This window comes from Megascapheus bottae, chromosome 9, assembly GCF_031878675.1.
Source record: "Megascapheus bottae isolate mThoBot1 chromosome 9, mThoBot2.hap1, whole genome shotgun sequence".
Classification (NCBI taxonomy): Eukaryota; Metazoa; Chordata; class Mammalia; order Rodentia; family Geomyidae; genus Megascapheus; species Megascapheus bottae.
The window spans coordinates 40263710-40278734 of NC_143517.1; the positions used below are offsets into that span (position 1 = coordinate 40263710).

Sequence of the window (15025 nt, forward strand, 5' to 3'; positions counted from 1 at the left end):
ACCCTCGTCCGGAAGTCCCCGCCCCCGGCGAAGGCCACGCCCCTCCCCACCTTCCGGAAAGACGCGCCTTCCCTGCCACGCCCCTGTGGAGCCTTTTGGCTCCGCCCCTCCGCCGTGTCTGGGAAGGCCCTGCCCCGGGTCTCCGGCTGGCTTTGGCGGTTCTGGGGTAGCATCCTGGAGCGCTTCCGCCCCACCAACACCCCAAGTCTCTCTCCCTAGGCTCACTTCGGAAGCTGCATTTTCAAAGGCGAATGTGTCCTGCACGGGGGATGCCATCTATGAAATATTAGTGGGCGGTCGTAAGTTTTCTGGGGTAAGAGCAAGGCTCAGCGCAAAGGTGTAAGTGCACACAGTATAAACTGCCAGGTCTGAATGAATGGCTTGACTGTTCTGTCTTTGAACACAATTATGCTTGTTATTTGGTGTCTATATTTTCGTATATCGAACAATATATGGATTTTTTTTCTTTTTTTACCCGTCAGTCCTGAGGTTTGAACTCAGGGCCTGAGCACTATCCTTGAGCTTTCTCTAAGCTAGCTCTCTACCACTTGAGCCACAGCCTCACACCTGGCTTTTCTGTGTATGTGGTACCAAAGAGTCGAACCCAGGGCTCTGTGCATGCTAGGCAAGCACTACCACCATTCTCCTCTGGGGACATTTCTCTGTTAAGGGCTTGCTGGTACAGTAACAAATGTTACAACAGAACAGCTGTGACACAAAGGAAGAGGGACCAAATAATGCTTCTGGAGAAGGTGAGGCACTGACTTCCAAATGACCAGGCTGTCAAGGAAATTTTAATAGGAAGCAACTTAAAAGGAGACAACATGGAGTTTCAAACTTTAAAATGTGCAAGAGCAGAGTCTGGCTCATTAAAAAGAAAATTAGTTATAGTTAAGACATTTGGGAGCTCAAGCTCTCATATAGCTTTCCTAATCATAACTGGTGCTCTACCCCTTGAGCCATGTCTCTAGTGTGGCATTTTGGATATGTAGTCTCTTGGACCTTTCTGAGAGAGCTGACTTAAAATGAAATCCTCCAAGTCTCAGACTGCTGGTGAGCTTGAGTTATAGATTTGAGCCAATAGAACCCATGCAACAAGGATTTTTTGATCTAAGATATTTTTTGTACATAGCCTATTGTGCCTCTTGAATTATTTCAATTCTCTTGAGAGAAGAGGTACTTTGTAACAGGACTGATAGTCAAAATATGTGTGTTACTTTATCCTATGTGTGGTGGGAGAAACAAGAAACTACTGTTTCTCTGTTTGTTTTAATTTTAATTGCCCGCTAGGCACAAATTCTACTAGAGCTACACCCACAGCCTTGGAAAGTTTTAAATTGGCATTTAGGAATACTGAAAAGATAAAAGTTAAATCTTTCAGTCTAGTTTATGGAGAGTCAATCACAGTCTGAACACCTGGAAGTGAAAGGTGAAGGTCAAAGTTCGAAAAACACAGGATGTGGAACTGGAGAGAATAGCTGCTTAGTAAGATACCAAAGGCACAATACCTATCAAGAGAAAGCAAGGCTGCATCTTTGATTTAAATTTATAATCGCTATTAAAAATTATCACTTGTATTACCCATGTGAACTAATAAAAGGATTCATTTGAAAACATTTTTCTGCCTGCATGCTAATGTAAGTAAAATATCTGTTGTGAAAGAAGGCAAAATAAAATGTTCTGACCTACACTGAAAATTTGATCTTTGTTCTTTAAGGAGAAATAGGAGAAATAGGGCAGGGAAAAGCAAGAGCTACCCAAATCCCTGAGGTGGGTTGGAATAATGGATGATGCTACACCTATACAGGGCTTTGTTTTACCCTGAATAAAAGTGGAAGAAAAAGATGCCAGGATCCTGGGGAGAAAAGGCTGGAAAGAAAAACAACAACAACAACAAAAACGCGAAGTCAGGAGGACAGGAGGCAGCTGCTGCACTGCCCCACCACAGGCATCAAACAATTAGAAAAGCATAATGTGAAAAGTGTTTTTATATGTGGAAATCCTTAGTGGAGTGGATTATTCTATGTACGCCTAAGCTTCAGGATTCCATGGGTCACCTCTGTTTCTGTTCTCATTATTGGACCTTCCAGCATGTTGTTGTCTGTCTGTCTGTCATCCTACCTCTCAATTTCTCTTGTTTTGTGCCGATTCTTGGGCTTGAACTCAGGGCCCGAGTTTTGTCTCTGAGCTTTTATTTTTCTTTTTCCTCCTCAAGGCTAGTACTCTACACCTTGAGCCACAGCTCTAATCCAGTTTTTCTGTGTGTGTGTGTGTGTGTGTGTGTGTGTGTGTGTGTGTGTGTGTGTGTGTGTGTGTGTGTGTTTCATTGAAGATCAGAGTCTCACGGCCTTTCCTACCTACGCTGGCTTTGAACTGCGATCGTCAGATCTCAGCTTCCAGAGTAGCTGACAGTCCCTGACAGGAACCAGTTTCTCTACTTTGCATAATGGGGAGGAGGAAGGAGACACACCAGGCGGAAGAGGCGGGGATAGAGGTTGTGCGTCATACGCCCGCGCCGGAAGTCCGTAGCTACTGTTGTAGCCACACTGCGACGAGACGGGGAATCAGCAAGCTTGGGGCGAAGGTCCTCCGCGCTTCGCGGCCTGAAGTTTTTCTCTGTGCGTGACGTACGTGGGGGCGTTGACACTTGAGGCATTAGTCGGTTTTTTTGGCCAAAGCCAGAAAAGACTTAGGGTTAAGAGTGCCCGGGGCGTGGCGGGGTTAGTGTTGGGAGACGCTGGGGTGCCGTGAGGGGGAGCTTTCCGGTCCTCTGGCTTCTTTTACTTTAGCCACTTGGCCATTATCGCGTTACTTAGCCTTTTCGTCGCCGTCGTTCTGTTTTCATCTCCGGCGAAAGTTGGGAGGACGCGACCGTCGCTCAGGTCTGAGTCCTTTTGCCTTTGAGTCGCTGAGTGGCGCGGATTCACGTCTCCATCCAGCGGGTGTCGTGAAATTATGTCATGTCTAACGTATATTGGGTCGGGCATGGGGTGAGCGTTCGGTCCTTGGTTAAGATGGGATCTTACTCATCTCTCTGGAGAAAAACAAGACCTGGTTGGTTTTGTGAGAATGCCGCTTTGAACTGTTAAGTATTTGAATCTGATTCCAGGGACTAGCAATGGACACCCAGAAGGACGTTCAGCCCCCGAAGCAGCAGCCCATGATATATATCTGTGGAGGTAAGAGTAGCCCTTAAAGCCAGGGTGTTTCACCGAACCTTTTGGAAATCATTGCGGATACTTTTCCTTACGTTAGTACTGATCTGCGAATTTAGGAGGCAAAATTGCTAAAGTCACCTTTACAAAAAAAAAGTTCTCTTAAACTTCGCTTTCTTTCACCTCGAAGTACAGTGCTCACAATTTCTGTTCTGTACTGTTTAGTACATTTAATAATAGCATGTCCTTGAAATGGAGTATATTTTAGTGCTTTCGGTTGCCTTGGATTAAAAAATATGGCTGAGCCTGGGCTCTCTTGGCTCAAGCCTGTAATCCTAGAACTCAGGAGGCTGAGATCTGAGGATATCGGTTCAAAGCCAGCCGGAGCATGAAAGTCTATGAGATTCTTATCTCCAGTTAACCACCAGAAAATTGGAAGTGGCACCAGTGGTAGACTTGCTAGCCTTGAACTGAAGAGCTCAGGGATAGTGCCCAGGCCTAGAGAGTTCAAGCCCTTCAACTGGTAAAACCTATCTATCTGTCTATCTCTCTAATATATAGGCAGATATATAGCTAATTTAATTTGCTCCTATGTAATGTTTTTCGATTTAGGTGTTGAGAAAATGTGCTTTCTTTTCTAGAGTGTCACACAGAAAGTGAAATAAAATCCAGAGATCCAATCAGATGCAGAGAATGTGGATACAGAATAATGTACAAGAAAAGGACTAAAAGATGTATCCTTTTACTGTGTTTTCTAAGTATGAGGGGGAAATGAAGAATAACATTTGGGGTGGTATAAACCAAGTCCTGATTTTTTAAAAATATACAAATTTTGGATTCTTTTTAAAATTAATTTTGGCAGTATTGTGGTTTGATCTCAGGCCCTTGTCCCCAGCCCTGGATTGTGTTTTTTATTTGTTTTTGTTTTTTTAATGCCAGTACTGGGGTTTGAACTCAGGGCCTCATGTTCTTGGTGGGCTAATTTGCTCACAACTGAGCATTGCCTTCAGTTGCAGCTTTTTTGCTTGTTAATTTTACCTGGCTTTGAAAAGAAATATAATTAGCGTTTTTATGGACCAGTGTGTTGGCTTTCTGTAATTTAAATATTTGTTGAGCTGGGGGCAATGTGGTTCACACCCGTAATCCTAGCTACTTAGGAGGCTGAGATCTGAGGATCGATGTTCAAAGCCAGCCTGGGCACAAAAGGACTTGAGACTCTTATCTCCAGTTAACCTCTAGAAAACCAGAAGTAGGGCTTGGCTCAAGGGTGGGGCTTGGTTCAAGGGTAGAATGATGGTAGCCTTGAGCTGAATAGCTCAGGGACAGCAGCCTAGGCCCAGAGTTCAAACCCCTCCCTCCTCCCCCCCCCCCCCAAAAAAAATTGTTGATTTGGAATTTCTGCTTTTCAAGTGAGCCCTGGTTGCTTACATCTGCAATCCTACCTACTCAGGAGGCAGAGGCAGAGATATGAGGAGTTAGAGATATGAGGATTGAGGTTCCTAACCAGCCTGGACATAACACTCTTATGTTCAGTCAACTATTACCAAAAAAAAAAAAAAAACCAAAACGAAGTCCAGAAGTGGAGCTGTGGCTCCAGTTGTAGGCCAACCTTGAGCCCAATGAAGATGAGGGACAGACCCAGGCACTAAAGTCAAATCCCAAGATCAGCAAAAAAAAAAAAAAAAAACCCACCTTTTCAGAGATTCTATATTTATAAATACACTTATTTTTTATCTTTGCTCATAAAAGACTAAATTAGAGGAGAAATACAAATACCAAACAAAATGTATCAAATAACTAACAAATTCTTAAACTTCAACAAATTATCTTTTCTGAGTTTTTATTTTTTTGTTTGTTTTGTTTTGTGTGTGTGTGTGTGTATCTTTTTGGTGGGTCATGAGGCTTGAACTCTGGGCCTGGGAGCTGTCCCTGAGCTCTTCAGCTCAAGGCTACCACTCTACCCTTGAACCAAGCCCCATTTCCAGTTTTCTAGAGGTTAGTTGGAAATCTCAGGTCCTTTTGTGCCCAGGTTGCCTTTGAACATAGATCCTCATATCTCAGCCTCCTGAGTAGCTAATCTCCAGTTGTCATAGTGAATTCCACTTTTTGTTCATTTTATATGAAATAACAGTGATTTATTGGAAAGATAAATTGATTTAGAGGCCATACATTTTACATATTTCTTTTCATTTGACATAATTTTTAAGTGCTTTTTTTGTCCTTAACTGAATTTAACAGTGGTGGTTTTTGATGCTCGATGAATCATAGAAATCCAGGAGTGTCTTCATTTTACTTGCTTTTACTCCATTAATGGTTCTTATTGTTGGTATAACATTTAATTTAGCACACTTACCTTTTGAGTATAAAACTATGTACATAGGATTTTATTTCATGTTTAAAACAAGATTCTATTTAGGTATCAATACTTTGTATAAAAGATTTGTTCAACTGTATGACATGTATTCTGACTCACAATGAAAATTAAAACTGCTTCTTCAAGCCACACTTTTCATCAGGCCTTGTTTAAAAAAACTCAGTTTTCTAGAAACTTCATAGTTCTGATTTAAGTTCCCTGGAAACCACTATTTCATGTCCATGTCTGTTTGTAAACTTTCTGGCATTGTTTGGTACATTGGTACAAAGTATACCGTTGTATTTGCTGTCAGTATAAAGTTTTAGAAAAATAAACCAGAAGTGATTAGATAGTATAAAGAGGGCTGAGAAGGTGTTAAGTGGGTGCCTGGCATATACATGTATACACACATCCTCTCCCTCTTCTGAAATAACTTGTGTGTAGCAAATAAGTTAAAGTGGAGTGGTTACTGCATCCATGTTGACTGATGAGAAGAAGCTAGTAATAGGAAGATAGAACAAAGGGAACTGAATGGCATGTGAATTTGTTTTGTTCCCATTCCAGAATGAAGCTCACGCTATAAATATAGTGAATGCTGAGATTAGTGATAAGTGGTAACCCACTGATGCAAAGCCAGTGATGGGACAGTAAGCAGGAGAGTGACAAGGTATAAGACTTAAAAGTTACTCAGGCTGTTTGAGAATCACACATGCACATGCACACACATGCACATATATATATGGACATATAGTAGCAGGAAAAAAATGAGTCATTTGTTCTAATGGCTGGGCCAGAATGATAGCTGTGGAAGGGGTGAGAAGTTAATTGGTAATTGGCAGTGTGACCTCAAGTCTCCCTTTCTACATATGTGTGTGTGTGCACGTGCGCGTGTGTGTGGTTATATATATATATATATTTATTTATTGGAGTTTTGTATGTATATTATTTTGGGTGCAATAATTTAGTGGCAAATTTAATTTGCCTGCAATATTTCCTTCAAGTTATTTTATCTTGTTATGCGTAAATATATACAGTATTATAACTAGAAGGAAACAGTGAAAAGAAAATTAGAAGGCATGTGGAATTGCTACTGTTGTCTATATAGTTTTAAAGGTTTCTTTACTGAAGATATGATGAAAAGTTACAGTGGCTAAATGTTTTCAACTTAGGGCACAATTTTGATGAAGTTTGCTAGCTAGAGTCAGGTGTGAAGACTTTCTCATAATATGGAATTTAGTTAGCCTAAGGATTGTTCTAAAGTTGCATCTTATGTATATGTACATATAAGTTCAGTGTTTTTTAGCACTGGCAGTGGAGGTAGTACTGTAAGCTTAATGGCTTGAGCATTAGCATTTTTATTACCAGCAGTACTTGCAAACATATAGATCTTTAAGTGCAAAAGGCAGAAAGAATTTGCTGAGCTCTTACAGTTTGCTAGGCATGTACTAAGTGCTCCTCCATTTAAGAAATGGAATCTGAAATTTACTTAAAAACAAATATGGAAGGGGTGGTGGCTCACGCCTGTTAACCCTAGCTACTCAGGAGGCTGAGATCTGAGGATCAGAGGTTCAGAGTCAAAGTTCAAAGTCAGCTGAGGCACTGAGAGACTCTTATCTCCAATTAATCACTAGAAAACAGGAAGTGGGGCTGTGGCACCAAGGGTAGGGTGGTAGTCTTGAGCTGAAGAGCTCAGGGATAGCACCCAGGCTCAAGTGCAAGCCCCAAGACCAACAAAAAAGGGGGGGAGGAGTGGTGCTCTGTCTCAAGTGGTAGAGCACTAGCCTTGAGCTAAAGAGCTCATTGACAGCACCCAGGCCCAGAGTTCACAACGGACCAAAACAAAAATGTTCATAAATGGTCTATAGTGTCTTCTCTCACTTAAGTTTATCTCACGTTGGTATCCCTAACAACTGGGGTACTTGGATCATAACCAGTGTGATGGATTAAAAAAAAAGGAGCCGGGTGTGGTGGTTTACACATGTAATCCTAGCTACTCTAGAGGCTGAGATCTGTGGATAAGGTTCAAAGCCAGCTCGGGCACAAAAGGAACTAAGACTTACCTCCAATTAACCTCTAGAAAACAGGAAGTGAGGCTTGGCTCAAGGGTAAGGCGGTAGCTTTGAGCTGAAGAGCTCAGGGACAGCGCACAGGCTGAGATCAAGCCCCATGACCAATAAAAAAAATTTAAAAAGGAAACCTGTCTTTCTTTTTTTTTTTAAAGACAAAGCGGTGCCAGGAGCCAGTGGCTCACGCCGATGCACAAAGTCAGGGACAAGGTCCCTGTTCAAGCCTCACAACGCCCCCCCCCACCACCACCACCACACACGCACAAAACGGGGGTATAAGCTGCATTGCAGACTGCATTTAATTACAGGAATACAGCAGTCCAGGATAACAAGAAGTATTTTAAGCTACTCAAACTCAAAGGGACAGAATCTTCACCCTTCAGTTCTACTAGTCAGTGGTCTCTGCTGGTGAGAGCAGGTTAGGTGGGGCCAATCAGCGACATGGCAGGTGGATGTTAGCCAATCACGTTGCACAGCGCCTAATCTCCACCCCCATGGTCGGTCTTGGGTGACACGCCCCTCAGCCTGCCCACAAGCCTGCCGTCCACCAAGTGGGGACCTGAGCACCAGGTAAGTGCTGGTGTGTACCTGCCTGCCCAGGGCAGCCTGCATTCATCACCACCCTTGTGGGAGAGGGGGCGGAAGGCAGAGGCGAAGAAGGACTAGAATGAGCGCGGGGCGGGGGGGGGGGGGGGAGGGACGGCTATGGGATGAACATCTTCCCCCGTAGTCTGCGGAAACAAATGGGTGTCCGGGGAAAAGGCCAGGGTCCGTGACTGCTGGAAGTTGGAACGGGGTCAGCTAGGGGAACCAGCTCTGGGGGCCAAATCCTATGTCTGAAGAGTGGCAGTTGCAGCAAGCTGGCTTGTAGAGCCAGTCCCTAGCCAGGCGGTCCTCCCAGGTCGTGCTGTACATAGCAACCGTTGCCATGCTGGAGATGCCATTTCCTTGCGGGCTGCAGAGGGCGCTTGGCCCAGCGGATGCTGAGAAGGAGGTGCCCCAACTGGAGCAGCCTCTGTTTTCACCTTGTTTTCATGGCCTTGGTCGCCTCCACTGGAAACAGTACTGACAAACGGATTAGGAGATATGAGGAAGTGGATGTGGGTCCGAATGATGGAGGAAAATGCCGTGAAGACAAAGCATTTTCCTCATCAGAGACAAAGACTTGGCAAAGAATTATGGAAGAACTTAAGAGCAAAAAATGTCTAACTTCTTGGAACTTGCAAATTAACATTTAGTAAATCTTGAAAATGGGTATGAAAAATTAAAAAGCAGTTTACAAAATGGATACTTTGAGAAATGTTTTAACAGTATTCATAATGAATATCGTTTGATTAGGTAAGAATGTTTTTAATTTTATTTCTTAGTTATAAATATGTATGTTAATTTCATATTCTTAATTATACTTCATGCAAATCAAACTCAGTGGTTACAAGGTAAGTTTCAGCTTACAGAAACCTGTTTTAGTACTTCTAGTTACTCAGTTCTGCCCCACAAAAATCCTCTGTTCCCAAGGCGACTCACCCATTATTTTAACAGTGTAAATAAGGCTTTTCATCTTTCCCACCTGTAACTCTGTTGTAGTGGCTAGAGATTTGAACACATGACCTTGTGCTTAATCACTGGTCTGCTGGAGCCACACCCTCATCCCTCTTTCCTATAATTTACCCTCTTCAGATTATCCTGTGTTGAGATTGGGTGTGAGAACACCCAATCTGATTTCTTGGTCAGATATAATTTCAAAACCAAAGAACTGTCATTTATATTCTATACCCCTTGTCAAACTCAGCAGAATTATGGAAGGAAAGATGGCAGCGTGTCCTCTGTGCAGAGGTCTGATTATATATTCACTCAGGGAGCAGGGATACTGGAAGAAATACTTATGTAAGTTAGAGCTAGTACTTCTTGTTTTAGAACGATCATAGAAAGGGGGGGTTTTGTTGTTGTGGGTTTTTTGTTTTGTTTTGTTTTGTTTTTTTTTGCCAGTCCTGGGCTTTAGCTCAGGGCCTGAGGCACTGTCCTTGGACTTTCTCAAGGCTAGAGCTCTACCACTTGAACTATAGCACCACTTCCAGCTTTTCTTTCCATATATGTGGTGCCGAGGAATCGAACCTGGGTCTTCATGCATGCTAGGCAAGCACTCTACCACTAGGCCAAACTCGCGGCCCCTGTAAGTTGTTTTTTTTTTTGGGGGGGTCATCGTTCATGGGACTTGAACTCTGATCCTGGGCATTGTTCCTGAGCTCTTCAGCTCAAGACTACCACCCTTCCCCTAGAGCCACTGTGCCACTTCCAGTTTTCTGGTGATTAATTGTAAATAAGAGTCTCATGGACTTTACTGCCTGGGCTGGCCTTGACCTGCCATCCTTAGATCTCAGCCTCCTGAGTAGCTAGGATTACAGGCGTGAGCCACCGCGCCCACCCAGCTTAGAATAGGTTTTTAGTGGGATGGTTTTTAAAAAGTTTTTCATAGTGTCCCCCAATATAAATGCATTTCAGTTGTAACCATGTGTTTATATACACGCATAACTTCTATTCATATAGGCAATAACTTTTTAAAGTTTTTTATGAAACATGTTACATGCCAGATGGTGTTTTAAATTCAATTCTATCTTGTTATAAAACCATGATGAGGGACCAGGAGTTTGTCCCCTCAAGTAGAGTACTTGCCTAGCATGCACGGAGAACAGAGTTCAATTCCTCGGTACCATATACATAGAAAAACTCGGGAGTAGTGCTGTGGCTTAAGTGGTAGACCACTAGCCTTGAGAAAGCCCAAGGACAGTGCTCAGGCTCTGAGTTCAAGCCCAGGACTGGCAAAAAGGAAAAAAAAAAAGCGCTGATTGCTAACATGAGTTGCTTCTGAAATTTGAAGATGGACTCTGGCCAGAAGTGGAGCTGTGGCTCAAGTAGTAGAGCACTAGACATGACCACAAAATCTCAAGGCCAATGACCAGATGTTGAGTTCAAGTCCAAGGACTGGTACACACACACACACACACAGCAAAATAGATGAATTCTACAGTTAGCCTTAGGTTTATATCCTCAGTTTACTAGTTAGCTTACTTATTTATGAAATAAGTAAGCTAAAAGTTACTACTTGTGTTCTCTAGTTGACCCCAGGATGCTGTGCACACTAGGTAAACACTGTGAGTGGGCTACACCCTTAACCCTAGGAGTGATCATTAATGCCAATCTGGAGAGTGATTCTTAAGACTGAACTAATCAGGACACATAGCAATTTAGCTCCATGAATGTTAATTGTTATTAATGCTCTTCACATAAAAAGGTACCTAACATAATTGAAAGAATTAAGTACAGTAAATTATGTAAAGTACATGTACTTAGAATGATACCCAGCACACATTAAAAATTATATAAACAGGTGTCATTGGATCACCTGCAATCCTCGCTACCCACGAGGCTGAGATCTGAGAATCTCAGTTTGAAGCCATCTTGGGCAGAAAAGTCCCAAGAGACTCTTATCTCCGATTAACCACTCAAAAACTGGGAGTGGCTCAAGTGGTAGAGCACTAGCCTTGAGCAGAAAGAGGCTCAGGGACAGTGTGGAGACCGTGAGTTCAAGCCCTACAATCTCAGGCACCACAACAGACAAAACAAATGACATTAATAGTGTCATCACAGTGAAAAGCCAAAGGACTCATTCCTAACACAACTCAGCAAATAGTTTTTAAGGAGTATAATGTCAAAGTCGTATTTACTGAGAATGATGAGCTGACTGCCTTTAACTGAACATAAAAGTGGTCTGACTTCCTTCACTGGCTTCTGACTAATGATACTTGTTAATAGATACAGCCATCAATAAAGAAGCATTTCTCTTGGGAAAAAAAAAGTCGTACTTACTATGTTAGCTAGTCTTGGAATCATGAGAATGAGTAAGATCTATCACAATCTAGAAACAAAGAATTGAAACTTTTATGAAATATTAGCACAGTGCTTTAGAACATCGTGGGAACTGTTCACTGACAGGACAAAAATGGTCACAAGAAATGGAAAAAGGAAGAAAAGCTAGGGAAGCTCTAGATGCTTGAGCTGAACTTGTAGGACGATTTGAGATGTTAATAAGCATTTAAAGTCAGAGGCAATTCAAAATCAACATTAAAAGATAAAAAGTAGTTGGAGCATCAATTCTGTCATTTTCTTGTAGCTTTGCTTAAGGGAACATAGTGTGACACATAGGAATTTAAGTCTGCCTCTGTTAACTTGTTATTGGGGAGTGTAGAGTCCACAATGAACTTTCCTCCTTGAAACAACCACTTGACTTCCTTCATCTCAGATGATTCGCCACTACCTGAATTGAACATTACTGTATAGATGAGTGTCATATCTGTCTTCCTGTGCTGCATTTCAGTCATGACTGCCAAAGATTGTCCTTCTTTGTGGAGCTTTGGAACAACCAAAAAATTTAAAATTCCCATTGAACATTTGGATTTCAAATATATTGAAAAGTGTTCAGATGTCAAACAGTTGGAAAAAATTCTTTGTGTGTTGAGGTAAGCATTTAAAAGTTTCAAAAATATGGTTATGTTTTAATTATGCTGTTGACTTCTTAAAGTTGAAACAATAGAAATATTGGAGAAGATTCTGAAATAATATTGTTTTTTCCCCATGGCAGTTTCCAAAAGAGTGGTTTTGATCCTATAGTTAGTTTGGAATGTCTGACTAGGTTTACTTTCAAGATTGAACCTAGATCAATTAGTTCCTTCAGTTTGGAGTTTTTGTCTTTTTTTCAAGTCCTAGGGCTGGAACTCAGGGCCTGGGCACATTCCTGAGCCTCTTTTACCCAAGTCTAGCACTCTACCACTTGAGCCACAGCACCACTTCCTGCTTTTTCTGTGTATGTGGTACTGAGGAATTGAATCCAGACCTTCATGCATGGTAGGCAAGCACTCTACCATTAAGCCACATTCCAAGCCCTTCCTTCAGTTTTCTAGGACCAGGTAAAACAGCTGTGAGGGAAGAAAGCTAGTTACCTCACCAGTCTGAATGGTGGGAGGCCTGAAGACAAGAAATTAATGTACAGCCCCACCATGTGGTGAATGCCAAATATATATATGATCACCATATACAATATTTATATGTGTGTATATTAGATATTAATTTGTATAATATTGGTGACTAAAAATGCATACTTGAGGGTCATTTTCCTGTGAGTTTTGCTTCAAGAAATCTGAAGTGGGCCCAGAAATGTGCTTTTAATACTCTGATTGTTAGAGTAATGTGTGTGTGTATGTGTGTGTGTGAGTGCAAGCCAGTGTGACTCCACTTGAACGAGAAGCACTGCCTTCTAAACACCTCTTTGAAGTTTCTTGAGCGGTTTTCATTGGGGGACAGAGTTCTGATATAGATGGTTCCTGTGGAGCAGGAGCCTTCCTTTCCAGGGTTGGTAGGGTTCCTGCGGCCACCAGTGATTCTTGCATTTCTTTCCTCTGACGCCTTCCTGGTGATCATGGCCTTTCCTTTTTCTCCTTCATCACTTTTATTTAGTCTCCTGTCTTCTATCCCAGAGTTGACATTGTAACCTCATCATTTCTGAAATGGAAAGATGAAAAATCTTATTATTTTCCTAGCAGAATGTTGTCATAAATATTTGCCCAAGGACTGATTTTTTATAATGAAAATTTATGGGTCGAAGAGCTTAAAAAAAACCACAATTGTAATGTTGATTCCACTGATTTATATAATTATATAATTAAATTATATTCTGTTGACTGGTGATTGTTGTATAAAACTTAACTTGGAAATTGAATTTATATTTAGGAGTAAAGCTACAGAAGAATGGGAAACAATTTATTTTCTTTAAAAATAAAGAGACCAGATGCTACTATTTAGCCCACCACAAAAATGATTCTAGATAGAATTTGAGGGGTATTTCTCTGCCATTTTTAATTCTCTCCCCTTTTTAATTGAACTCTGAACAGAAATTCCTATTGATGTCTGGGAATTTGACCTTGGAGCAGCGTGCTTACCTACCATGCACCAAGAACTGGGTTCAATTCTTTGGTACCACATACATAGAAAAGCTGGAAGTGATGCTGTGGCTCAAGTGCCAGAGCACTAGCCTTGAGGAAGAAGCACAAGGACAATGCTCAAGCCCTGAATTCAAGCCCCAGGATTTGAAAAAAAATTGAAAATGAAGCCCATATTCAGTTTTTCCATTTCGACTACTTAATTCCCAGATGTATTTATAAAACTGCTTCATGTCCAAAATGAACTTATGTGTGTTAAGTAGTAGTGAACATGTTACTTATTCAACTGGGAAAACTTTGTGGAAGTTGGTTTCTTTGAGAATTTTTTTTTGTCACTATACCACTCCATAGATGAACAGATACATAAAGAGATTGTGCCACGGGAGCCAGAGCCCGGCATTCAGCCTTAGTCAGCCTTTGCTGTCTTTTTGGAAATGTGGGGCTTATTCAGGTGCTCTACAGAAGGTGCAAACTCTGAAATTATAAATATTTTTTAAGGTCGGGTGAGGAAGGATATTATCCTGAACTTACAGAATTTTGTGAGAAGCGTCTTACCGGCTTGGCTCCTGAAAGCAGAGCTTTGAGGAAGGAGAAACCCGCAGCAACACCATCCAGTTTTACAAAAGAAGAATGGGAAAAAATTGACGGTGATTTAAAGGTAGAGAAACCCGGGCTTCTTGTTTCTCAACAAAGTAATTACTTCGAAAATATTAGTTGCTTTTTTTTTGCTGCAGCTGGATTTTGAACTCTGAGCCTCGAGCGTGCTTGGCTTGCTTGCTTGGTATTCTACCAGTTGAGTCACAGCTCTGTTTCTGCTTTTTGCTGGTTATATTGGAGATAGGCAAATTTAACTGCCTGGGCTGGCCTCTGGCCATGATCTTCTCAGTCTCTGCCTCCGAAGTGTTACGATAGGATTGCTGGCATAAGCCACTTGCCTAGCATCTTTTTTTTTTGTATTAGCATTTGATTCATTGTGGTTTTACATTATGTATCTCCAGTGACTAATGATATTGTCTTTATTTACTGTCTATGTATCTTCTTTTTTTTTCTTTTGTCTAAGATCAGGATTTGAAGTCATTGCCATTTCTTCCTCTTACTGTCTCCCCATCTGTTTCCTTCCTCCTTTATCATTTCTCTTATTCCTTTGTTATTTCTTTTCCTTTTTCTCCTTATATCTTTCTTCTTTGCCTCCTTTTTAACCTTCATCCTTCCTATATGGACAAGTAATATAATTTATTGCTCAATCCATGCTTACAAAAGTATCTGATATATATATGTATATATATATATATATATATATATATTAGAATACTAAAAAAGCCAAGTACCAGTATCTCATGCCTGAATACTATCTCTTCAGAGGCTGAGGCTAAGATCTGAGGAGCTTAGTTTCAAGCCAAGCTGGGCAGAAAAGTCCATGAGACTTTTATCTCCAAAAGCCTGAAGTGGAGCAATGGGTCA

At 41.5% G+C, this 15025-nt stretch overlaps 2 protein-coding genes across 5 annotated transcripts in view; both read left to right on the plus strand.

The window, feature by feature from the left end:
* The first annotated feature begins 2513 nt into the window (after positions 1-2513).
* Positions 2514-5871, plus strand: Polr2k (RNA polymerase II, I and III subunit K). 3 transcript variants are annotated; one of them, XM_090338711.1, is made up of 4 exons: positions 2514-2627; positions 3110-3179; positions 3797-3889; positions 5394-5871. In XM_090338711.1, the coding sequence occupies exons 2-4, from the start codon at positions 3119-3121 to the stop codon at positions 5414-5416; spliced, it is 177 nt and encodes a 58-aa protein (XP_090194837.1). In that variant the 5' UTR covers positions 2514-2627; positions 3110-3118; the 3' UTR covers positions 5417-5871. The 3 variants fall into 3 exon arrangements, with proteins under 3 accessions (XP_090194837.1, XP_090194835.1, XP_090194836.1); XM_090338709.1 differs by having other exon boundaries at positions 2516-2618; XM_090338710.1 differs by lacking the exon at positions 2514-2627 and adding an exon at positions 2662-2882.
* A 2195-nt stretch (positions 5872-8066) lies between these two features.
* Spag1 (sperm associated antigen 1) overlaps positions 8067-15025 on the plus strand; it is a 59355-nt gene continuing 52396 nt past the window's right edge. Inside the window, exons 1-3 of one of the 2 annotated variants that reach the window (XM_090339143.1) lie at positions 8067-8144; positions 11947-12088; positions 14063-14222. In XM_090339143.1, the coding sequence (XP_090195269.1) occupies positions 11949-12088; positions 14063-14222 (300 nt within the window). In that variant the 5' untranslated portion in view covers positions 8067-8144; positions 11947-11948. Of the gene's footprint in view, positions 8145-8596; positions 8913-11946; positions 12089-14062; positions 14223-15025 lie in introns of those variants that run through there. The other variant, XM_090339144.1, reaches the window with a different exon arrangement.

What these genes read in the sequence shown, in the direction of transcription:
- Polr2k (XM_090338711.1), top strand. Translation starts at nt 3,119, where the DNA reads ATGGACACCCAGAAGGACGTTCAGCCCCCGAAGCAGCAGCCCATGATA. An exon ending in CATGATATATATCTGTGGAG is followed by an intron (nt 3,180 to 3,796) that starts GTAAGAGTAGCC and finishes TTTCTTTTCTAG; the next exon opens with AGTGTCACACAGAAAGTGAA. An exon ending in CAAGAAAAGGACTAAAAGAT is followed by an intron (nt 3,890 to 5,393) that starts GTATCCTTTTAC and finishes TGAATTTAACAG; the next exon opens with TGGTGGTTTTTGATGCTCGA.